The 27,304-nt window shown below is 37.4% G+C and overlaps 1 protein-coding gene across 3 annotated transcripts in view; it reads right to left on the bottom strand.

Annotated features, from left to right (window-relative positions):
• dpp6a (dipeptidyl peptidase like 6a) overlaps positions 1 to 27,304 on the bottom strand; it is a 474,269-nt gene that overhangs the window by 219,172 nt on the left and 227,793 nt on the right. Inside the window, exon 1 of one of the 3 annotated variants that reach the window (XM_039666635.2) lies at positions 15,656 to 16,038. The exons of the other annotated variants lie outside the window; for them this stretch is intronic. Coding sequence (XP_039522569.1) covers positions 15,656 to 15,712 — 57 coding nt within the window. The 5' untranslated portion in view covers positions 15,713 to 16,038. Of the gene's footprint in view, positions 1 to 15,655; positions 16,039 to 27,304 lie in introns of those variants that run through there. 3 annotated transcript variants of the gene reach the window in all.

Genomic DNA, 27,304 nt, shown 5'->3' with positions numbered 1-27,304 from the left:
TTTAACTAAATTTTTAAATTGAGGAATGGAGTTGCATTGTGATATCGAATTGAACTGAATTGATGACATGATAATCGTAATCAAACCAAACTGTGAGACCAGTGTAGGTTTAGAACCCTAATAAATATGTGACGTTTTTTTAACTTCTGAATGGGTGGATCTGAATAATTAAATAAATACTGTTAAAAAATTATCACAACAACAGTGGTTCCCAACAGTGGTCAGTCGAGAACGTCAGACGTAGTCATGGTCGACTGAATGGGACCACGCCAGGGAGCCATCTTCAAGTACTATTGAGCCAATGGAATTGACCCTTTGCAAAGACCCACCCCACTTAGTTACTGTCGCTATGTCCGACAAGCTACGCCGCTCTCACACGCACACCACGTTTTCAAGCAGTGAAAAATACATTGCGGAGCAGAGAGAAGACTGACAAGACGCTGACAAACAGGACAGACCAGGTTACTTTTCGGATACTTTTGATATTAAACATATTAAACAAAGTCTCATCTTTCAAATTGCGTCATTTCAAAAATAAATAAATAATTAAACAATAAATACCATTTTGTGGCTCTTTAATGTGTCGTGACAGATCGCTGTAGAGCATCAGTTAAAGCTGCTCATGATCCAATCATCTCTTCCTTCTAGTTCATTTATAGCCTCAAATAAACATGAATGAACAAAAGAATGAATGTTGTTTTAGCCGCGGAAAGGCGTCAATACACTCCATTTTTCAAGTTCAAATCCTCCCATGTCAATCTTCTGTCTCTCCTGACTGCTTTGTCGGACAAAATGGCGAATGGCGAAGTATGATTTGTCAAATTACCTGTCAATCAAACTTCACGCGAAGGGTCAATTTAACATGGGACTTGCATCGCACACTCCACTTCCGGTATAAATACGGAAGTGGATGCACACACTAGTTGCTTTTTTTACTTCGGAGCTGATCGTTTGATGTCTCTGAAGAGTGCTGTTGTTTACAACGAGCAAGTGAGTCGGTGTTCTTCTGGAAGACTTTACCAGTACTGGTGGTTTCTACAGCGTGAGTGCAAAGGTGATTGCGAGCTTTGAGCTCTCAACTGCTGTTTTAACAGCAACAAATTTCTAATTTCTAAAAGTGTAAAGGTTAGTGCTTCACTGTTTTTTAGTTCACTGTTCAGTATTGCCGTGGTCATTCCCCTGTGTGCTCCGGCACTGGTGATGGGTCCAATTTTCCTGAAAGAGCAACAGTGCATTTGCGTCTTTTTCAAGATGTCATTCCACCTATGCATTTCTGGATGTGGTCGTCCTCTGTTCCTCTCTGACAGCCACAACTGTTACATCACGTGTCTGGGCTTAAAGCACACTGAAGCAGCTTTTGGGGACGGTTCATGTTCCCATTGCGGGAATAGGACCGTCGCAGTGTTGAGATCGAGACTCACCACGTATTTTTTAAAATTTATATATATATATATATATATATATATATATATATATATGAAGAGTTCAGATGCAAAAGCCTCTAAGTGCCATTTGAAATTTTCTTCTAAAATGATCATTTTTATCAAGCTTGTATATTTAAGTTCAGTAATTTCACTTAAATGGCAATGAAGATTACCTAATTGTCATTTAAGTGAAAGTACTAAACTTAAATATACAAGCTTGATAAAAATGATCATTTTAGAAGAAAATTTCAAATGGCATTTAGAGGCTTTTGCATCTGAACTCTTCATATATATATATATATATATATATTATTTTTGGCAAAATAATATTAATAATAATAATAATAATAATAATTGTATATTCAATTGTTTATGTACAAACATCTGTTAATAATTAAATGTAAATATTTAGGTTAAATAACTAATAAAATCATCATAATATGTCCAAAAAAAGTATCAAATGTGTTCTTTCTTCAGCTTTTCTTCAAAAAAAACTGCTCCCATGATACTGTGTGAGCTGAAATACGCTCACCCTTCCAATAAAACACTCTCCTCTGTCCAAAAATCTAAAACTACACACCACACACACTATTAGAAATGTAAGAAAACTGCCATCTGATTTGGCAGCCAACAAAGATATGAAATGAGCAAAGAAGATGGTGATGAGAGAGACAGAAAGAGAGGAATCCAGTATTTATCTCATCTAAGCTTTGCAGCTTTGCCTGTCTGGTAAAAAAAAAAAAGTAACTGCTGTTGGGTAGAGGGCAATGCCCATGATGCATTGCGCTGATGGCCAGATTTCAATCTATTGTCTCATCAAGGTGTAGAATTCACAGGCTCTTTTGATCATAACTGCGGCTGGGACAAAAATCCCTCAAAAGAGTGTGTGCTTTACAATCCTCTCTCTTATCGTTGATCTGTGGACACTGCAAAGCAAAACAGACAAAAAAATAAAAAATCCTGATAATTTCCACCAAATGTCCCTTGAAAGCCTTAATTATCTCCATCTGTGCCATTTCAGGGATGTTTTGCTGAGGCCATGAACGTACAGGAAAATGAATCTGAAGAAGCTTTGTGTTACACATGCACAAAGGAATAGTAAATCCAATCATCTTAAAGGAATAGTCAAGGTTCAGCATCAGGTTAGTAATCAATAAACGACATCTGTGTCATTCTGTTGATTATCACTGGAAATAATTTCAACAAATCCCTTAGTTGTAAAAATACACAAAGCACTTTAAGCAGAGGTCTAAGAGGAAAATTAGTAGGGTTTAAACATAGGATTGTACAGCTCAGCTAGTTTATTTGCTAAAGCACTTCTCGGATATTGATGAAGATGCCTACGATGTGATGTCACACTTCATTTAAAACTATTTTTGTATACGTGTGCAGTTATATGACCTCATTTTAACTCAGATTGAATGTAATTTATACTTCAAATGATTAAAAATCATTTGTGAGATTGCAGAACTGCCAAAAGGTCATAAGCGGAGTGTGTGTAAGAAAGCTTAGCCTTCCTGGCAACGACTTGAGACTAGCAGTGGAATTTTCTCGCTAGAATCACTGCCTGCTGCTGTTTTTGGTTGCTTTTATAAGGAAAAGCTGCCCATTACTGCTGATCTAGGATCAATTTTCTGAATAATAATAATATGTGTATATTAAATGTATTGTTAGTCCAAAAAATACAAAGCAGGTAAATCCACGTTTTTCATGTTTTATTTCAAATATGATGATAACTAAAACTCTGAAATATGTTTTAAGACAATGTCATTTGACTTTAGAGAAGACTTTAAAATGTCAACTGATATTTATTCACATCTTTTAAGTATCCATTCATAGTATTGTCTACTGTGGTGCAAACTGCCCTATCCAGTTTCATTCTCCCCTGCACACATTCACACCTTCCAGGCTAGGATATGGCTCTAATTATTATTCTTTTGTATATTTACTGACAACTTACTATTCAAACTGTTTTAATTCCTATTTTCTTTGATCAAATTTCTCACTTCACCTTCCTTGATTTTGTATCAAATGCCCTTCTAAAAAAAGAAACATTCCAATGATCTTTATTTTCCATAAAACACAATCACTCCTTGTGCATCCCACATTGGATTGTAGTAGCCATTGGAAGTAGCCATCAGATGATGGGTACATGGTGGCCATAAAGGGATGGACATGGTCAGAAACAATGCTCAGGTAGGTCGTGGCATTTAAACGATGCCCAATTGGCACTAAGGGGCCTAAAGTGTGCCAAGAAAACATCCCCCACACCATTACACCACCACCACCAGCCTGCACAGTGGTAACAAGACATGATCGATCCATGTCCTCATTCTGTTTATACCAAATTCTGACTCTACCATCTGAATGTCTCAACAGAAATGGAGACTCATCAGACCAGGCAACATTTTTCCAGTCTTCAACTGTCCAATTTTGGTGAGCTTTTGTAAATTGTAGCCTCTTTTTCCTATTTGTAGTGGACATGAGTGATACCCGGTGGGGTCTTCTGCAGTTGTAGCCCATCCGCCTCAAGGTTGCGTGTTGCGGCTTCACAAATGCTTTGCTGCATACCTCGGTTGTAACGAGTGGTTATTTCAGTCAAAGTTGCTCTTCTATCAGCTTCAATCTGACCTCTAACATCAACAAGACATTTTCACCCACAGGACTGCCGCATACTGGATGTTTTTCCCTTTTCACACCATTCTTTGTAAACCCTAGAAATGGCTGTGCGTGAAAATCTCAGGAACTGAGCAGATTGTGAAATACTCAGACCGGCCCGTCTGGCACCAAAAACCATACCATGCTCAAAATTGCTTAAATCACATTCTGACATTCAGTTTGGTGTTCAGGAGATTGTCTTGACCAGGACCACACCCCCAAATGCATTGAAGCAACTGCCATGTAAGTGGTGGATTAGATAATTGTATTAATAAGAAATTAAACAGGTGTTCCTAATAATCCTTTAGGTGCAGTATACTTAAAACTTTAAATGAATTAAAACTTTAAAAAATTAAAATGAAATATATAATATAATATAAATAAATATATATATAATATAAGATATATAAATCATACTCAAATAATAACAGTTGCATAGTACGTGAATTACTGTACTGTACTGTTTTTGAAATAACTGGCAATAAACAACTTCACAGATGCTGTCAATACAGCCAAGCTTGCATTAAAGCCATATGCAGATATGAGAGAAAGTCTATAAAAGCCTAAACATTTTTGAGTGATAGATAAAGAACGTTTGTGTAAATATATCAGCTCTCTGAGGACAGTGGATCTGTCTTGAGTCAACATATGGGCTCTAATGTTGAGCCTCACTCTGAAGGGCAGGAGCTACCCCAGGAGAGAGGGCACACACACCCTGCCAAACACACGTCCCACTGTCTGCTCCTTCTGTTCATTACAGGACAGCCTGACAGTAACAGAGCTTGCAAGAAACCCTTAGTCATCCATACATGTTATTTTACACCTTCTACCTCAGTTTACAGCAAGGAAGGTCAAAGTAGTAAAACATAGCATGCATGAAGATGGTGGTTGAGGAGTGATTGTAAAGTTTTTTGGGTGTACAGTAGTACATGTGAAAACAAAGTGCTATATAAATGCCTCATTCATTCATTCAAGATATTCTAGACTCGCATCCACAGCGCCAGAAGACCTTAATACAATATAGTATTGAAAAATATCCGCAAAACTAAACTGAGGTCTGTCATGCAAAGTTGTACTCTCTTGGTTTATGCAATCCAATTATCCAATTACGCCCTTGAGGGAAGCTGGCATTTTGAAATAAATGCCATCTAAATGAACCAACAGCTCCTGTATAACTACACAGCCTGTTGATTGTCATTATTTAAACACACATTTAAACACACATTCTGGTGACATTTTAGCAGCCAGTACAATTGAGATGGCATGCCACATTAATTGCTAGGGAGGCACCAATCAGGATTTTTACAACTAATGCGAATACATTTATTTTATTATTATTATATTTGAGGAGCTCTACCATATCCAGCTAAATGCAAGCTCTCTGCTTATGGCCACTGTTAACTTAATCAAAGTAATACTAATAAAGGAATTGAAATATGCTTTCCCCTTCCTTCCCCCATCCTTCACTGCTTTGATTTAAAAAAAAAAAAAAAAATTGTGGAGGCAGGTGACAGTGCTTTCACGCTGGGCTCGTTTACTGCGGTCCGAGCCCGAACGCGTTTGTCCCCAGCGCCCCCGAACCCTGGTGCGTTTGCGCGCATCTTACGCACAGCGCATGATACAAAACAGAACACGGGTCAATATATATATATATATTATTTTTTTTTTTTTTTTGCTATTGAACAACACAGGTGTATGGAAGCTTATGTGTAGCATTATTCAATTTGAAATGTAATATGCAAAATGACAATGCAATATGTAAAATGGCATTGCATTTTGTATTTAAATTTACATTTTGCATTACCTGTCACGGGGTGGGTGCAGGCAGAAGAACAGGCGTATTCCAAAGAGCTCCAATACAAAGGTTTAATATAAATAATCCGAAGACAGGCGGGCAGAACACAGAGTAACATTCACATTGACCAACAAAGACAGAATGAAACAGAGGGAACTAAATACACAGAGGAATCAGGCCTAATGAGGTGCAAACAGGTGAAACAGATAAAACAGGACGCTGAACGGGAGGCTGATGAGGGAGTGAGTTCAGGTGTGCAGACGAGAGGATCATGGGAAGTGTAGTGCAGGAGACGCAGACAGGATGGTGCAGGCGCAGACTGTGACATTACCATTCTAGCAACGTTTGGTGCAAAATGAAAATGAAATGACATCATTTACATTTGCCATTTCATACAATAGTTTTAATATGCATATTGAAACGCTTTATAAGTGCCAAAATTAAAATGAAAATGCAGTACAGAAATGATTAGATATGTGTAACATGTTCAAGCAAAAACTGTGGCAAAATCATCATTCAAATGCTATTTTTATTAATTGCATTTACACTCACAGTCAAGACACCCGCGATTGCATTTTCATGAAATGCCCCGCAATGGATGTAGCAAAATTCATGTGCACTTTGAAAATGCATTCTGAGCCGTTCACGCCCCCTCCTGGCCTGTCAATCACTGCATCGAGGCGGGGCTCGGCAACAATAGGTAAACATAGCATATGGCTATGTTACGTGTTTTGAGCTGTTGAAAAAATTGCTGCGGCAGAGCTAATACGAGCGTTAAATCAATTAGCAGATAAAGTTAGGGCCCTATGATTTCCGGGATAACGAAATCACGGACGGAATCGCGGAATTGGCCAATTAACGCAGAATCTAGTGTTAATGCAGAATTTCGTGGATTTTTACATATTTGGTTTGAAATTCAGACCAGGGGAAGCAAATCTGGGCGACACAAACCCCTCAACCTGTCATTTCAGCTGACTTATGTGACTTATGCAGTGTTTCCCACACTTTGACTAGTTCGCCGCCACATACTGCGTTTCGGTTTTATCACTATTTAAAACACGCAGCGTATTCTTTCAGTTGTATTTCCCAGCTCTCCCTCCGTCTCTCTCTCACTCACGCGCCTCTCTCACACGCGTCTCTCTCACACACACACACAACGTGCACACCGCGTCTGTCTATGAGGCGCCGGACTGGACAAAAGCGAAGCGAACTCCATGAGAGACAGAGTGTGAGTTTATTTAAACTTATATAAACGAATATAATTTATATTACTGGACAGTTTAAAGCTCATAACCATATTTTTTTTGTTACTTGAAGAGTGCAGTGTTATGTTGCATCATGCAGTATTTGTCCTGAAAAGGCTCCTGAGTAAATGTCTGTATTACCTCAATAAATTTAAGGTCATTCCTAATCTATTTTTATTTTTTAATACATTTTAATCTTTAACTTTAAAAGCATACTATTTTTACAACTAAAATAACAGTCAAGGGTAAAAAAAAGAAAACCTAATTCCCAAAAATTAAAAGGGAAAAAATGGAATTTGGGAAAAAATAAAACGGAATTTGGGAAAAAATAAAACGGATTTCATAGGGCCCTATAAAGTGGAGCGTGGACAGAGAAAAGGTAGTATTTCCGAAGATTATTACGCGTATGTAGGTGATAGAACGCGTACGTTGTTGGAACGTCTGGGAGAATTTTCTGCCTTATCAGACGCAGACACCAGTTTGGCTGCTGACCTCTTAAAGGTGGTGGAAGAACAGTTGTATTGGGATAGGCCTATAGGGGAGTGGGGTGACCACCTGTGGAGATCCCTGGCGAGGCCATAGAGATGTATGGGTTAAAAGTTAAAGATATCACGGCCGGCCTTGTATGGAGTTAGTCCATGGACGTTACTTCGCCGAATGCAGCAGTGTGGACTGAAGTAAACAACAACATAAACATATTTTAATATACGCGTAATAATCTTCCTTGTCTTGTATGAGAGTAACAAGAGCAAAAATCACACTCAGTCAAATTTGATGTGCGATTAATTACATCAATTAATCGGCATGTAATTAATTAGATTAAAAATTGTAATCGCTTGACAGCCCTTGTATGTACACAATAAGGAAAATGTATCAAATGATTAATAAATATCATAAACATAGCAGTTAAAGACAACTAATATGAAGTGGGCATAAATATTGTTAAATACACCTAATATAAAGTGGGACTAAATGTAATTATTCTATTCAAATCTTCATTTCCTGCCTTTTTGTTTGGTTCTTGGTACCATTTGTTCCTCTCTTTTTTTAAGGTTAATAACCAGAACACTCAGTGAGGGAAAGCATGTGCGAGACTGAACAGCTGCAGCTGTTAATGCCGTTTGTGTTTAAAAATCACATCAGTGGTGACGTGAAAGTTATATAGAAGCAGTAAAGTGCTTGTGTCTTCAAGATGCAATTGGTATATGTGATTGGTAAAGGGTAAAGACTACAGATTGAGAACATTCGAGTAATTTGCTGATTCCGATCAGTGGCCATTGAATCGGAATACCCCCATTAATTGCCTACAACCTAATTAAAGAGAAATTATTTTTGGTATGTTTTAGCTTACCTCAAAGGACATCCAAGATGTAGGTGTCTTTGTTTCAAATAAATTTGGATATTTTTAGGTCAAACCGTTCTTGTCTGTCAGCCATATAATGCAGGTCTATGGTCACCACCTCAAAGAGCATGCACAGAGAAGTCCAAATTAAACATGATTTAATGACTCGTAAATGTAAGTACACATTGATGGCCTAAGACACGAAACGAGCGGTTTGTGTGAGAAAACGAACAGTATTTATATCGTTTTTACCTCTTATTTCCACAGATCACTTGGATGTGCCTGTGGTTGTGTACTTACATTTGCGAGTCATTAAATCATGTTTAATTTGGACTTCTCTGTGCATGCTCTTTGAGGTGGTGTCCAAAGTGAACTATCCCTTTTAGTGTTAAAGTTACTTACATTATTGACCTGTGACATTCTATAAATCATTCTATATAACTTAATTATATATATTTCTGCTGCATATAAAATGTTATGGTGCGGTCACATTATCAAAATTTTGTAGGCAAATATGTCTATTGTAAACAGGGTAGCGATGTATTAAGCACACACATAAGTCACTTTCAAACAAAGCAGGTTTCTGTTAGGCTATACATTCACATTGCAAACCTTAGTGCCCAATTCTATTTGCCTTTTCACATTTTTGTTATGTGGGAAATATCAGATTCAGGTGTAAACAGGTCCCAGTCCTGAACTGACCGGCATGTGCAAAAGAACAATAACAAAGATGGCCATGGTCAAGTCAGCAATGACACATTCATTTGTAAGGTGATGTGCCATGGAAGCCAGCAAATTTGTGGCTAAGCAATGATGATGCAGATGAGGATGAGGAGAAAGAGAGCAAAGTTATTCTCCTACAGTTTTCCCTAAAGTTTTGCCTGACTTTCGTAAGGTTGGTCTGGACCATTCGTAAGCTCTCTCTTAGTGTTGTTTGAGCTCAAGACACTAGTTGCCGCCACTGTGCAGCAGTCTTTAGAAACTTTCACACATTTTCAAAACTATTTCACCTTTTTTCAAAACTCAACACACAATTCCCAAAACTTCACACACAAAATGCAAAATGCCTCACATCTCCTTCAAAAATGTAACTGCATTCAAAATGCCATAAACACATGTCAGAATGAAGCATTTCCATCAAATGCCAAACACTTATTAGTGCGTTTTTTTGATACACCATGTAAACATTGTTTTGTTTTTTTTCTAAATCTAAAGCTCTTTGGTCCTCCATACGCTTATATCAATGCAATGTTCTACAGTGAAAGTAGTCTTCTGAGATCAGTAACAAGTATACAGACAGTATGCACCAATGCAATGTAGAAACAGAAAATGTTCGTTAGGCCAAACATTACTGTTGTATACACTATACAACAAAACCATAAACATATGTAAACCAAAAGTATATTCTTTATAATACAGTAAAGGACACAATTGTTGTCCATTGTTGGCATCTATTGTTCAAAACAGGTAATCCGACCTTTGACCTATTATAGGCTTATACTACAGTAAAGCAGAGATTGGTTAGTGATCAGTAAAACAATTAGAGTTTGCACATATGAGGAGTGTTTGTGTGACTTGATGAATAATTGTAGCATGTTGATTGATGTGTTTGGAAAAGAAAAGCAAGTTAATTCCTGCTAGATGTTTTGTGTTTTAGTCAAAGGCTGAGAAATAGCTTATTTATATGGTTTTAGAGATTTGGTGTGTAGGTTTGCACTTTGAGTGAGAGGTTTCAGGGCTGGAGTGAGACTCATTTTACCCACATGACCACTTTAGTTCCCCACTGACTATACAGTAAAATAATAGAATTAAAACCTCAGTATATAAGTCTGCAATAGTGCACTCTACTGTACAACCTTGTAATTCATTGTATTTTGCAAAAATATAATTTTCTATTAAGTGCAAAATCAGTACACAGGGTTTTATAACTACAGAGGTCCCAAAAGTGATCTTGGGTTCGGGGGCATATTATTTTTCCACAGTAATTGTCAAAGAACTTGGGATATGTAGGCTATATTTGTGTTAAATAGGAATCCATTGCAATAAAGTTATTCTCATTCTGGGCACAGTATGCAATAGGCTATTGCTTTACCTCTCCATCTCCTTCTCTCGTTCTTCTTCTCTCAGTCTCTTTATCTTTACCTGTAAACATCCCCTACCTGAAGCTGAGCTTTGATAGATGTTTAGTTTTGCCACTTGCATCTCGTAAACTTTGCATTGGGATTCCCGCGAGGCTCGTGCTTCTGTGAACATTCTGCTTTGATCGTCATCACAAACATTTTGACATATCACAATTTGATAATTTAATTAATAGTCTCTATTTTACTGATAACTTAAACAAAGTTAAAATAAATGTAACTCGAATAATTTGAGGATTTTTTAAATTTGCATAGAACGTTATCTTTCTTAACGCCGTAATAAACCTTCGCGTGAAGTGGAAAATCGATTCCTGAGCAATCGATGCCAACTAATTCAGCACCTTTACTTGGGACAGCGCCTTTGTAACGTCAAACGTAAGTGACACTTTGGGGAACACACTTAGGAACATAGACAACTTCGGTAAGATATTTTTTTTTAGTCTTCTTAGCTCGCTAAGAGTGTCGTTATCGGGGAACCGGGCCCAGATTGCATGTGATTTGTTATGTTCACACTGTAATGAAAAAAGAAAAAAAACTTGAATGATTCATTGACAATAAAAAATAAACAGTCACTTGTCACCACCTACTGGTGTAATTTTGTAACGATACAGTCGTTTTTTGATGCGCCAAGTTACTTTCAAAAGGTGATTTGCTCTTTATGAATCACTACCATAGACATCAGTGTTTATATCTTAAGTGTAAACTTTTATCCTAGTTTTCTCTGTGATCATCAGAATATTTGTAACAGAAATAGCCATACGGTGTTGAAAAGACTGCTTGTGAAGCTGTTTCGTACTTATATGCTTTCTCTGGGTCAGCGGCTGTGTGAACAGTTATTTAAATGTTCTGGTGTGATTAGGCACAGGAGAATAGCGAAATATTTGAATCGAGATCACAATCTTTTAAGCATCTCTAATTTGTACAATTATTATACTGTATAAATCATGTGAAAACAAATGATAACATCTAATGACAAACGTGCATTTATGAAATCTTTCCAAATGAAGTTAAAATGTTACCAGCTGCCTTTTAAATAAAATTATACAAAAGATGTAAATTTTCACAAATTCCTATGATTGCTCGTCATTTAAATTAACTATCAACTTATCGATTAATCGTCAGCCCTAATACTGCAATATGGTATAGCCAAAAGCACGACAGCAAATGCTGCTTAAAACACCACGTTCTCAATGCTTTTTAATATAAATAAAAGGCTAGTAGCTGTAGGATTGTAAAAATGTTTTCATGTGATTGATAATTTTATTAAATGACTTATTTAATAACTAATATAATGACTAATACATCATTACCACTGCTTCAGATGTGTGCTTGTCAGAATGTATACGCTCTTCCCAGAACAAGGCGCTGAAAACAGCAACTAAACCCAATGAATTCACAATTCACATGTTATTTAATATGACAGTCCCGATCATTAGTTGTGCATTGCTGTTTGAGCTGTGCGCACTGAATAAACACCTCCAAACTGGAGAACTTGGGCGTTATTTAACTCAAAGAAACATATCCTAAATTAGATAAATCATATATCGGCAATTAATCGATCGCTAATTAATCGTTAACATCCCTGTACAAAACTATTATGAATTTCTACACACTGCATGGAACACAGCAAAAAAAAAAATAGTTTATACACCCACATTTGTTTTTCCGATTGATATAAAACAGAGACTGGCCTAAACCCATCACTTCTGGACACCAGCAACACTCGGCTGTTTGCTCATAAAAACTCATAAAAAGACATTTTTCAGAGATTTCGAAAAATCTGCCTGTCACCTCAAAGTGACGCACAATAATAATCTTATTTCACCCTACCATTTGCACCACCGCCCACTGGCAGCTGGCATTTGTCTTATGAGTGATGGTGATTTTGAGGGTTTATGAATTTAAGGAAATAAATGGTCACTCACACACAGCACAAGCAGGTCAGGGGCTTGTTCAGCTGTTTGTGTGCATCCCATCGAATCAGTGCACCATAGTACGTGTTTGTATGTGTGCGTATCTCCTCTTGGCCTAGAGTGTGATTTGCCACACATCACTAGATAATTGGATCTATCTTCTGGCAACAGACAAGCATGTGGGTGTATGAATTAATGTGTTTATGTTAATGTATGTTCATATGTACACAGCATATCTATATTCTCTACTGTAGGTCTGTGTACTATTCTTCAAATAATCATGATAATAATAATAATAATGTAGTCTGAGGTGTGGCCTGCATGTAGATGGCAGTAAAAGTGACGAAAGGTTTCTCTTTCATTCTTGTTCATGGTTTTGCCAAACTAGCCACGACATCACAAAGCAGCACATTTTGCTCCTCATCTGCATAAAAATCCACCATGAACATCCTGACGTTAAATTTTAAAAACAGACATGACAAATCGCTCTAATTAAAACCATAAAGCACGCCTTCTGGTGAAGCATTACCTAAATCGTGAAAGTTCTGTTCTCTATTTTCTTCTTCTATAGGGCTTTCCTGTAGCTCAAACAATGTTGGCGCTTCCAACGCTAAGGTCATGGGTTTGATTCCCAGGGAAAGCAATAACTGAAAAGAATGTTTACCTTGAAATGCAATGCAAGTCATTTTGGATAAACCATCTGCCAAATGCAAAAATGTATTTTATGTTACAGTGCATTGCATAAGAGCACAATAAAGGCTGTGTTTCCCAAAAGCACTGCTAGGCATTATCTGCACCTAGACCAACATTTGTTTTTGCAGCAATATGAAACAGAGCTGACTTAAATTCATCCATTCTGGACACCAGCACCACTCAACTGTATGCTCATCTAAACTCATTAGACATTTTGGCTGAGATTTAGAAAAATCGGCCTGTCACCTCAAAGTGACACACTACTGTAATCTGATTTCCTACCATTGGAACCACCGCCCACTGGCAGCTTGCATTTGTCTTGTGAGTGATGGTGATTTTGCAGGTTTATGATTTAAGATAAATGGTCACTTGCATATGGCACAAACGGGTCAGGGGGGTCATACTGTTGTGCAACATTGTTGGAACTATGATGTCTGGCAACACAAACTCTCTCAGGCGCTCAGTTAAATAAAAGGGCTAATCTTTTTACTTGCATAAATGAACAATTTCATTCTACATCTGTTAGAATGTGAGAGAATGAAAGTCCAGTTTTTTGAAAAGCGTGCATGGGTTAAGCAGCAGGTTACGTTGTTGTATGGGAAACGTGTCTCTGATTGGTTGTTTTGTGACCGCACATTTTTTGCATTCACTGTGGACAGACAAATGTCGTACCCGTAACACATACACAGGAAACAGTTCAAGAAAAAAAAAATATATGACTGTGTCAGCATGTTGAGGTCTCTATGTGAGATTGCTCAAAGGCAACATTGATGAATGGTTAAAGATTTTGCTGCAGCATCACTCCACTACTCTTAAAAAAAAACACACAAGGCTACATTAGCTTTCTCCATTTATCTTCAGAATACTATTCCTTCTCCATTAAATGGAACTGCAAACCAAAATAAAAAATATGGCAGTATGAAAACCATATATTATGAATTACATTATGTTAGACAGTCAATTCTGTATTCTGAACTAATTAAAGGTCAGATAATCAAATTGGTCACATATCAATATCTGCTGAGAAAGGAAGGTTGAAGAAATGGAAGACAATTAAAAAACAACAAAAAAAATACACCGCAGAGGTCAATATATTGTTTGTTTTACTTTTGACTCATTACACGCAAGTCGATCACAGTTATGAAATTTAAAATTCGAGATATTCAATCTTTCTAATATGGAAAACGGGAAATATTCTTGTTTTCAACCTGCACTACTTTCTAATTGCTGGTCTATGTACACATAAAGATTCACATTTCGGCTGTTTTATCATGACTAATTGTTTATCAGCATTTAGTGACATGAGTTTTAAGACCCTGTGTCAACTTAAAAGGGGTTCAAGCTGCATTCCATCGGTTTTCGAATTAAATAATATCTGCAGAGTCACACAGCACATGAAGGGTATACTTCAAGCTTAAATTGCTCAAATGTTAGAAAAGTCCCTTATTACAGAATGCATGTGCAGATGTATATTTAAACGTATACATGTAGGGTAGATGGAAATCTCAACTTTATTCTTTGGGTGATTATTGCCTTTGGGAAATAGTGAAAGAACAGAAGATCTACCGTTCCTATAGTCAAAGTTTGCCTGCCCTTGACGTGTTCACCTGCCCCCTCTCTGGCGTCTCTAGCGGGACTCCCACCTTTCACACTGCTTTTCCTGCACTGCACTTTGTTCCAGTCAGGATTGCCCGTGGCTGTTTCTGTACCTGCTTCCACTCTTACTCTTGAAATCGAGCACAGACATTCACTGTTGGGTTAGTCAAGCCAATTTTTTTTAAAAAGAGAGAGAAGTAATGTGATTTAAGCTGTTTACTCATAGAAAGGGGAGTTCATTATAATTTATTAATTTCAAGAATATATGTGTTAAAAATGTTTTCTATGATCATCATATTATTTGGTCATTACGATTTTTATTACTGTGAGAAAAAGTTATGTTTTGAAAGAAGGCAGTCAATGAGATGCATAGCATAAGTTCTATGCTACAAATGAAAAAAAAAAAACAAATCTGGCAAAAGGAAGCAAAACAATGATATTTGTAAAGGTCATTTAATGTCTGGTTGCCTTTATCAGTTAACTTGGTGTCAAGATAAAATATATAACTTTAACAATCTTTGTTAGACTTACAAGCTTTTGTCAGCTTATTAGACTTAATATGTGCACGCAATATGGATTTCCAGCAGACTGAAGCTAATAACTTGAAAACGGTAGCGCAGTCACCATCACTGGTAAAGAAAACTACGGCATTGAAGACAAAAGGGTCAAAAATATATCGTCCGTCAATATTTCTGATGTGTTCATAAACCATTTAAAACAATTCGTGAGATTGAACTGCTACTTTCTGTTAGTTTTCTGAATCAACTCACATTTATTAACTAAAGGAATTTACCTCTTAAAATTAATATCTCTGTCCAGTAAAAAAAAAAAAAAAAAAAATCACTTCAGTACCTGATCTTGCTGTTGAGCCGCTTTGGTCGATACATTTGACTCCTTTGCTGTGGTCATTATAACAAATTACCACAGAGAGCAAGACACATTCAGTTTGACGATACTGCTGGCGGTTACACAGAGGAGAGAAGATGCTGAAGGAGAAACGGTAGAAATGCAGCAAAATCCCAGTGAGACGCAAGAATTGATCTTTACAGTCGTTCTTCGGAAGATTGGTGCGCCACGGTTGCTAAATTAGACTGCGAAAGAGAGAGAGAAAGAGAGAAGAAGAGGAAAAGAGGACACAGAGAGACCACCGATCACAGCTTGGTTACTGACACCGGTCGACTGCGAGCACACGAGCTTCTCTCATCTCCCTTCACGCGCTTGCCGCCTTTTCACCCCCCCGCCCCGCCGCCTCTGAGCACGAGGCGCACACGCGCGCGCCTGCCGCCTTTTCACCTTCTAAGCGAGAAAACGAAATAAAAGGTGGCAGCTGTGTACGTTGAAGGCTACGTGTGTTTTGTACATTTTGACAGTATTGTTCGTATATGAAAGTCATTATGTTACAGAAATGCGTGATTTGGCACTGCAGAAAGTGCGCAAAGAGCGCTTCCTTTAAGCACGTAAGCTGTCACTTTTAGTTAGGCCTAATCGGCGATCTCACAAAGTTTCTTTAAAATAAATGAAGGTGACTGCACAATGAATCTCTTGATTATAATGTCTATACTTTATTATAATGGTAGGATTTGCGAGTAAACTCTCACAAAAAACTCTGCGTTTTACCAGTTCAACATCTCTGACCATTCGCATTCAAGAAATCAACAGAAATGTCTGTGATTGGCTGTAATGCAAAATAGAAACCTTTTATGCTGTGTTGCTAGTTCGTGTGGTTTTGAATTTGATTGTGAGGGTATAAACTGTTTGGGAGGGTGGACAAAATTTGGACTTCAGTTGTGTTAGTTCAGTGTTTTTCAGAAATCTAAGGGCCCACTTTACTTAAAGGTTACTAGAGCACAAATCTGTAAAAGTGGCAATGGGAGTGGTAAATTCAGCATAATTCTGCTTGTGATCTGATGATGTGCAAATTAAGAACACAGGTGCAGCCGGATCATTTCCATAATGACCAATGGAATCTACCAAGAGGAGTGCAAATCAGCATTTGGTTTAAGACAGGCTTTTTGGGGGGTGTTAAATAACTCGGTATGGTACAGCGTTGCCATATGGCAACAATTAATTTCTACTAATGTCCTTGTTATTCAGTAAAAAAAAAAAATACAATACATTGCACTTTGGGAATTAAAAAAAGGCAGGCCTAAAGGTAGCCAATGATGTGTTGTTTTTAAGTCACATGGCACTTGAATACCCCCCTTTCCCATTGTCACCCTCATATGGAAGACACCTGTTGAAATGCTCCAGAAATTGCTCTATTAACCTCATTTCTAAACATCTCTTCTCAAGGGGGATTTTTTTCAGCATATTTGATAAGTAAAGTATATATTTTTATTCACAAATCAACTCTTGTCTAACTTAGTTTTACTGTAAATTGAGGAAATATAAATGTTTCCATATGGCAACGCTGTAACACTGTGGAAAAATTGGTATGCTGCCATATGGCAATGCTGTACCATAGTAGAATTGCAGTAATGTATATTTCCCCATTGGGATTTTTACGGAGAGTAGCATCAACAATATGATTGCAGTTATTTATTAATTTGAATTGTTTATAGTATAGCTAGTTGTATTTATATATATAAATAACAAATAGATATTTTTTTTTCAGAAAATGAATACAGCAATATTTAACAGAAAGTAGGAAGAGTGCAGAGTTAGCTCATGATGAGAGCGATTATGAGTTAGCCAAAAATATCAATCTTTTTTCAATTTTTCAATTGTGTACCATTTCATTGGCAACATTTTTCTAAGTACCCCAACATTTTTTTTTGTATGATTGAAGCTATTTCGTGCAATACAAACCTATTTGAAAAAAATATTTCATGGTTAGAACATAATTCGTACCATGGAGGAAAAGTGGCACAAATACCAAATTGATGAGAGCAAACTTTGTAAATCATAAATATTCTCCTCCCATGCATTTTGCGTTGAACTCCCACAAATTCATATGCAATACGGTCAGCCGCAAAAATAACTTATCCACGAATTTTCAGCGCAAATTTTTCACTGTCTTCAGTAAATCCTCCTACATTTTTTAACACCAAAAGAGGTTTGGCGCTGGCGCAAGCAGTTCGTAAATCTGGCCCTAGATCTTATAGGCTAATTTTTTGATAAACAAAATTTGATGCACGCACTTTTGGCCAATCAGCTAGACGTGATCATTCTCGAGTGACGTTTATTTAGCGTGAAAACTTGTAGCTGTAAATTCAAGTGATAGCCATGCCAACGTTGCATAAATATACAGTAAGTTGTATCTACATTATGAGCGAGTTGCCTAGCTTGCAAAATGTTGGATTACACCTGTGGTGGGAGATGACTAGAAAATAGAATATGGAACGAATCCTGTCCTGATCAGGACATCTGCAGCTTAAACCGGCTCTCTAGAGCGGACACAGATATGCACTGGATCGTTTGTCAACCGGTTTCACCAATATATATATATATATATATATATATATATATATATATATATATATATATATAATATTATAATACACATACAGAGAAAACTGATCCTAGGCCAGCAGTTATGGGCAGCTTTTCCATCTTAGAGAACTTTTAATCATCCTAACAACAAACGTAATGGAGTGCAACAGAGCAGCTTCAAGAATATCAAATACAATGCAGTGAATCTCTTATTTTCATCTGTTTATTTGCTAAAACAAATGTTCATATTTGCAAAAAAGAATGTTTATGAAATTAAATGAAAATTCAGTCAGCGGAGGCTTGTGCAGTGTTTCCCCAGGTTTGATCGGCCCAAATTTAAGACCTTTTTAAGACCTTTTTAAGACCACTTTAATGAAAATTAAGACCTACATCGCACCCATTATGTAGCCGTAAAACACCAGATCAAATCCCAATAATGACTATTACTGATGAATGTTTTAATTAAAAATACATTTATTATAAATACAATTTATAATGTATTTATAATTTATAATTATATATATATTTTTTTTTTGTAAATTTGAAATAGGGTAGACTATTTAGTCAAGAGCAGTGAGTAATTTATTTGTCCTTGACAATTGGTATTTGGTTAACATGAAAACACAGTAGCAGGTTTATTAAAGTGCTGCCCCTTTAAGACTGAACACACGGCCCTATTTGAACATGGCTAACTGCCTTCACTTGAGATGTAACTAACTTTTGTTTACTAGGATACTCGCCAAGACGGCCGTTTTTACATAATTTTGTCTGAATTTGTCCGTACAAGTGCAAGACAATTTTCAGAAACGTTATTCACGCGCTGGTTTGCGCGGGCGCGCGCTTTGGATGTTTGCGTTCATGGAACTACTTGACCTGCACACGTTCGGCAATAATGTAGGGAACCACTTGTTCTACATAAATCAGGTAACAGGTCATGTTACTTACATATTATACGACTTAGTTTTCATCCAAATAACATGTGCTGAGAGAACGATCAGGATTCAACAGAAGTGCGCGCGCGATCTCTCTCCCCCTCTCTCTCAGCAGTTAACGTTAATAATAAGCTAGATGATTCGTTTTAATTTTCTTTGCCATTGACATCCGACTGAACTACAAACATTCCACGGATGTCTGTTTGAAGGGATGTGCTCGACCAGCTCGCGCGTCTGTACTGCTGCGTGTTCAATCCACTGCGCGTTTCAGTGCTCGCGCACCACAGCTAAGTTATGTTACTATATTGCATTTAATATTCCACTAATAAGACACATTTACTTCATAGACAGCCTTATTTTTTTGGAAGAAAATGGAAACTCGTATATTAAGGCGGTGATAAAAAATTTAAGTCAAATTGCATTGCATTTCCTACCATTTATTACCTTTCAAGGACCGTAATTTTGGTAGCCTAGATTCTATTTACTACCTTTTACTACCGCGCGGAAACCCTGTTATAATATAGTATAATGAAATTTAAGACCTTCGTTAAAAAAATTAAGACTTGGACAACGGAATTTAAGACTTTTTAAGGCCTTAATTTAGAAACATGAAATTTAAGACCTTTTTAAGACATTTAAGACTCCGCGGCTACCCTGTTGTGGTGTAAGCAGGCGAAAGAAAGCCTTCCCCAACCTTACACATGCTCCCCCCTATGCATTAACTTAATCTGTAGTTATTTTGCACATTCATACTGTGCCACAGTGTCTCCATTTTTTTTTCTTCAACTGTAATTTCTGTCAAGGGATTAAGTATCCTATGTCCTTCACGTCCAGCACACACACCGACGGTGACACCTTAAACCACTTACAAGTAGCTTTGAGAGTAGCTCAACTGCTTTCATATAAATGTAGGTGTTAACTGTAAGAACTCGAGGCCTTTAAAGTCACATTAAAATGTCAAACTATGACAGCACGACATAGGTTAAAACAACAGCACATGCTACGAAATTTTTTATCTGTGCTTTGAATAAATTTACCACAGTAGCATGGGTGATATTTGAAAGTGTGCGAGAAAGAGCCGATTGTTTGTGTAAAGTGAGTGTTTGTTGTGTGCTTGTTTGTGTTTGAGATTAATCAGTCTTACTGTGTTTAAGTATATGGACAGTGTGTTTCATGGTGAAGCGCACCACTGTGATCAGAGCGGATTGATCGCTGCTCCATCTCCGCAAGCGCTTACATTCACTTTAATTGTGGATGGCTCTATTTTAGAATTTTAAACAAAAGTGTAAAACAAATTGGGTGGGATATTTGATGCTAATTTAACTTTTGATCCTCATGTCCAGATCACTGTCAACACATATTTTTTTTTTCATCTAGAAACATTGCCAGACTACGTTGTGTTGTCATTTCCTATGTTGTCATTTCCAGTGACTGAAAAGTTAATTACTTTACTGGCTGGGGTTTCAAAAGCTACTCTAAGCAAATTACAGTTTGTTAAAAATACTGCCACCAGAATCCTGACAAGACAAGGGATCATATCACTCCTATTTTGGAATCTTTACACTGCATGGCTCCCTGTCAGATTTCATGTTGATTTTTAAAATTGTCATGCTTACCTACGTATAAGGTGGTACCTAATGGTACCCATGGTCTGGCTCCTCAATATTTGTCAGAACTCTTAATCCCCTACATCCCAATGTATTATCTCTGTTCCTCTGACCCTGGTCTTTAACTGTCCCGCCAACTCATCTAAGATGATAGGGTGATAGGGCTCCAAAACTATGGAAATCTTTGCCCTCTGAGATTAGGCAAGCAGAATCTCTTGAGGTTTTTTTGTATCCTTTCCCTCAAAACATACTTTTTTAGTGTATCTTTTATTTGTTTCTCATCCTGCAATCCAAATGACTGGAAAAGTCATGCAAGTTGGTCATATAATGTAGGAAACCTAAAAGCATAATAAAGACCATTTAACCAGGAGCAAGCCATATACTCTACCAAATACTGATGATTATTAAGTCATAAAGGAGACACATGTTCAAATGCCTTGTTTATTCTCTAATTCCCGAAACTTATATGGTCCATTTTTATTGATAAAAACGGTTAAGTCAAATGTTTTGCGTCTAACTAATTTAGTTAAATTCAGAACAATGCAGGGTGACTAGTTAGGCGCCATTCTAAATGTTAATTAATTCTCTTTTTATTCCTCCTCAAGGTCTCTGATGTTCTACTTCTTGAACATGCTTTGCCTTCTCTTTTAATTAAGGGCAAGGCAAAGTGTTTTCTTTTCACCACGCAGGCAAATTATTCTGGAATACCCAAAGGCATCAGGGGTCATATGATTCCAAAACCAAAACTCAGAGCGTGGATTTGCTCATATCCTTCAAGCGGGGAGCTCTGTGTTCAGGAACGCTGAGGGAAATGGCAGTGCCATTTGGTGCCATCTCTTAATTAATACGCGTAAGGCGCTTTATCGTTATCCCCTGCCGGCGGAGGACAAGAGAGAAGCCCATATGTGCCCAACCGCATACTGAGCAACACAAACTCAACTGCCCGTCCATCAGCATTAAGAAGGGGCTGGTACTTGACACGTATTTTGAGTTCAATAGCAGGGAGTTCAATGTCAACACACTGTCCCTCTTAACATCTGTTATTCAAATGTAGCTCGAGAGGAAAAGGACACATAATTTTGTCATTCGAGATGAGTGGCTTGCAGCTCGTGAAGCCGAGCAGGCTGATCAACCCCCCCCCCCCCCCATGAGCTCACATTCACTGTGCCAAAATTCAACGGTTTTGCCATCCAAGTTCTGCTCTACTACTTGTCCTTCAAATCAACTCTTATTTTTCATCAACTCTGTGATGGGTGAAATGAAAGATCTCTTCTCAGCAAATCAATCACCTCCAAGCTAATGGCATTCGTTTTGGTCACAGTCGCCAGTAGCATGCTGAAGGATACAGCCACTCTCCTAGCCACATAATAGATGTTATTATGCTGCGGTAGGGCCCGGGCAGTGTATACACAGCCTTATTGGTAATACTGACAAATAACTATTCAGAAAATGATAGATGACCTTGGTTGGCAGGTCTTTAAATACACATTTTGCAGAGCATTACAGATGAACTGGCTGACAAAGGCAGACAGGAAGGAAGTACTCCCTAGCCTAATTACTAAACTCCAGTGCCAATCGAAATGGTTCGCATAGTTTTAATGAACCCTTTGATGCATATCCAATACAGCGGATGAACCATTAAAAGCCATTTTAACCACTAGGTGTGCATTTCCAAAAGAGTCATTAGGAAACTACAGCATGATTGCAAATTCTGTTGTAAGTAACTAACATTGTTCAATCATTCTTTGTTTCAGATGTAACCCTTATGTCGCAACAACGTAACTCGTAGTGACTATGAAAGGGAATTAGTTCAAACGAACATTCACAAACTTGGTTGATTGGTCACTACATTCAAGAGATAACCAACACTGCTCACCACAAACACATAGTGAATAGAAATGTTTGATGTTTTCCAGAGCGCAAACAAAAATACGCACTGGAGCGTTTACCGAATCTGTTTTTTTCAATGTTATATTACAGTATTAACTGAGGATGCTCTTGCTTTCGTTTGAGCACTTTCAAGGACCTGCCTGTATAATTTGCTCTTCCTCTTTTTCTTCTGAACCAGTTTCTAGTTCAAACATGTATGGCTGAATTAAACCAATATTTCCACTTGCCATTGTGAAGCATTTACTGCAGTTGACCAAGTAGATCAGGTAGTCTGAGCTGGGGATATTGAGTGAAGGCGAGGACTAATTTGCATATTCATGAGTCTGCATTGACTAAATGAATGCAAGGGTGTAGAGTTACTTGCTATTTTAAAGCAAAAATAACTTTTTTTCAAAGAAAAAAAAAATCTTTAAATATGTCATTTTGATTATCAAATATGAGTTTTAAGGGATACAATTATTCACTGCAGTAGAGTTGTACTGAAATTTAAAAAAGCCACAAGAGTGCGCAGTTTCCAACAATAACAAAGTCGTAGGTTGATGATGCAGTGATGAGCTGAATCATGGGACTTGCTGTCAAGCTGATGGATCTAATAATGTTTATGGATGAGTGCAATTTTTTTAGAGTGGTATGAAGCAGGTCGCGATTGCTAAAGAGACAGATATCACATGTGAGTCCCGCGGATATAAAAAAATAAGGACATTTAATTGTACCGAACTACTCGCAAGTGCTGGATTACTCACACAGATCCGTTTATTAGACTAATTAAACTTGTTAGGAAACGTAGCGTTGCTTCACTTAGTCTAACGTTACATTATCACACTAAACAGCATTTAAATGTGTTGAAAGTTATAATGTTACACTACATGTTAGTTCATTTGCTATACAAAACTAGCAGTAAGCTATACCAATATTAGAATAACATACTGAACATATTCTAATATTTCATCATGTTGAGCTAACGTTATACAACATTGATTTGTTTTCTGTACATTTCCTCACCTGTCTAATAAAGCTGTCAAGTCATGATTCGTGAAGCTCTGTCAAGTCCAAATAAGTCGTGGAGGAGGAGCTCTCGCCATCTCAAAAACGCCACGCTGATACTGATCCTCATTTTAGTTCTCCTTTTTTTTCCCAAGGTCTGCTTGCCATGGTCTATGTTTGAAGGAAACAAGAACGGCGTACCGCTAAACGTTACGCAATACACAGTTGTCCATGTCTGTCGCCATTGTTACGTCATGGCTATGGCAGTATGAACGGAAACAGAGGAAAGCACGGATATTACCTAATTGACAGGCACCATTTTTTTTTTGGGACGGCCACTTACCGTAAAACTTCACATAATAGCCGAGTCCCAAATAGACGTCTGTCTCTTTTTCATGCCTGGTGTGGCTAGAGCTCAAACAGAGGCCGGGTCTGTTTTTTAGTTTCGGGTTGTTAATCTTTTAAAACTGTGAAATCGTCCGCTTTTAGGCGGCCGTCAAAGCAAATTTTGGTCCCGCCAAAGCCTATTTTCATCTGTGAGTGATGTAGAAGATAGGGAGAGAGAGAGAGAGAGAGCGAGAGAGAGAGATAGAGAGAGAGAGAGAGAGAGAGAAAGAGAAAGGGGGGGAGAGAGAGAGAGAGAGAGAGAGAGAACCCAGGCTGTGCGCGCACACTCTCACGTCTTCAAAGAACATAAGCGCTGTCTTGCTCTGTCTCCCTCGCGCATTAATCAAATAAATTGACACGATAGTAAAAGGTTGGAAGACCGCAGTTTCACGTGGATCATTTGGAGATTTTTTAGAGATTAGAGACTCAATGAACAACATCTCAACACTAAATTATAAATCTCACATAGACGCCTATCTCAAATACAACCCAGTGCAGTTCGACGATTTGGGAAAATAAAAGCCCGAGCTATTATTTGAAGTTTTACGGTATTTAAAATTGGAATTTCTCTGAAATAAAAAAAAAAATCTTTGGAGACTTTTGGGATATTGTAAGTACAATATATCTGTCATGATGTGGTTTTGTGTCTTGTCAATTCGTTATCAGTTGTTCCCTGTCTAGTATTTATCCCAGGAGTTTCTTATTTCTCACGCCACCTTGTTATCTTGTCTAGCTCGTTTGTCCTGGATTATTTAAGCCCTGTGTTTCTGTCCTGTCTTGGTTGGTTGTTGAATTTATGTATGTTACGTTGGTGCTTTTATGATTCTGAGTCTTGTTCTAGTCTATGTACCCTGTTCCTGAGTTTGTTTAATAAAGCTACACTGCATCTGGACCCAGCCTCAGCACTATTTCTCCGCACAGCGTCACAATATCACACACTGTGCAATTGATTTTTGGATATTTTATTACAAATTTCTTACATATTGTACCTTTAAACATCTCTGATTGGCTACTGTGTTGACACACTTAACATACAGTATGTCTCTGACTGTGATCAACGCTTCAAAAACATGTTGTCTTTGACGCTCTTCATTGAGCGCTTACACAGATACAAATGAACGTTTGAAAGCAGCGTCTATCAGTGGATCTGTCTTTCAGTGGATATATTAGGGATCTGCCGATAGATGCCTGCTTTAAAACGCTCCCGTGTGCATCTACTTTATGCAAGCGTTTGGGGAAGAGCATCAAAGATGTCATTGCTGATCATTGTATAGCCAATAACCGACATGTTGAGCACATCAACACAATGTCCAAACAGAGGTGTTAAGAATCCGTTGGTGCTTTTTTTGCAAACTTTAGACTGCAGGGGGACTTTAAAAAAATCTTCAAAATCTTATTTTGGATTTACAGAAAAAAACGGAAAAGAAAAAAACATAGAAGCATACAGGTTTAATTAAAAACTGTTTTAGGTGAACTTTAATAAGGGCGTCAACTTTTCAAGCTTGCTGCTCATACAAATGGTGCCTGATTTGTATGAGCACTTTAGGCTAATGAAGAACATGCACCAGAAACTGAAAGATTCAATTAAAGAACAGGGAGGGGTTGGTGAAGTTAAGTTCAGTAAATGTGTGAAAGCGTTTTGAGTGAGCCCTGATTAATTCCCCCAGCTACACAGTCTAGCATTTAACTCGTATTTCAGGAAATTGATAGCCAGCTCTCTTTATTGCGTATATGTTCACTGGGACTTTCATCAAGTAAGAGGCCATGAAACAACAGCAAGGCCATGGTCAAACAGGCAATTACATTACACCCTCGGGAAAATCACTTCTAGATATAATTGTTATCTCTTTTAAGAGAACTCCTGACACCGAAAGGTTGCTGAGGTTGAAATCCTGCAATAGTTAAAAAGAGAAACTTTTGGCTTTTTTTTCTCCTTTGCAGCTTCTGAAGAGCAGCAGACTGAGTGGTAATCCGGGCTCTGAGCTTAGATAGTACTGTCGTTCCTTTGTTGGCTCTTAAACGTAAGATTTTAATTGAGATTTTTAAAGATCTAGCCTTTTGAAATCCTACCCCTAAATCCACCAAACAACCCAGAGCTTTCCAGATAAAGGCAAATCTGCTGTTGATTTCAAAGTCTGAGGTTTCTTCTTCCTCACAGTTAAGTCAACTGTCATCCTCGGTGCCTCATAAAGTAAAAAAAAAAAAAGCAAAATGTTAGAAAAAGAGCTACATTCATTTAGGAGGAGCCTTAAAACTTTGATCCAGTCTATAGAGTGGCATCCATTGACCTCATACTGTAAATACGCAAATAAGAACATTAACCCAGGGTTAAGAAATGGTTCAAATCTTGATACTGACTTAAACTAAAATGTGAAGGGATGTATATCAAATATTTATACAACAGTTAGTTCAAGTCCTCGGATTTGATAGCTGACAGTTAACAGTCAAACAGCACTTTTTTTTTACTGTTTGTTTCATTCTGCTTGTCTGTGTTTGGCAGTTCCTGTCAAATCTGTGAATTTAGTGATGGGGATTTGCAATGACACTTTGAGCAGGTTACATTGTTACTGTTAAGCTTTAGTTTGACTATCTGTTCAATCTGATAACAACATTGTGACTTAAATGTAATTTACTGCTCTTTTTTAAACAGTTTTAACATTTAACTTTAAGTGTAATTGCCACAAGTGTTTTATCGGAAATTGCAAATCTATGACATTTCAGCAAAATATAGTACTGTAACTCACTAAAAACATTAAAATCATGATTAAAACCCCAATTATTGTGTATGGAAATTGGCCAGTGCCATCAAAAAGTTAATTTGTCATTGTGTGAGTCAAAATGTCAGTCAACCAAAGCTTTCTTATACAAATTGATTTGTATTCTACTTTTTTGTTGACACTGACTGCTTACTATATTAAACAAGCATGTGAGTTTTTTTCTAGATTAATGCTATTGTGCATCGCACTGAGCTTTTACAGTGAAAATACACAGGATAAAAATACATTGGCATATTTACAGTACATTTATTTGTGTAGCATTCTTACATGGTAACACTTTACTTGAAGGGGTGTGCATAAGACTGACATGACACATTCATAACCATGACATGACATATGTCTTGAATATGAAGTAAGGTTTATGCATGTTTATGACAACTGTATCTTTCACTAAATAATAACATTTTGAAAGCAAATATGACATCGTTTAAGATGTCTTTGTTATGGCATCTTGACATTAACCAATACATCATAACCTGTCAGTGTCTTTGT

The sequence above is a fragment of the Pimephales promelas genome, chromosome 22, assembly GCF_988280905.1.
Source record: "Pimephales promelas chromosome 22, fPimPro1.hap1.1, whole genome shotgun sequence".
NCBI lineage: Eukaryota > Metazoa > Chordata > Actinopteri > Cypriniformes > Leuciscidae > Pimephales > Pimephales promelas.
The sequence above is the reverse complement of the archived record's forward strand: the minus strand, read 5'-3'. Positions and strand labels throughout refer to the sequence as shown.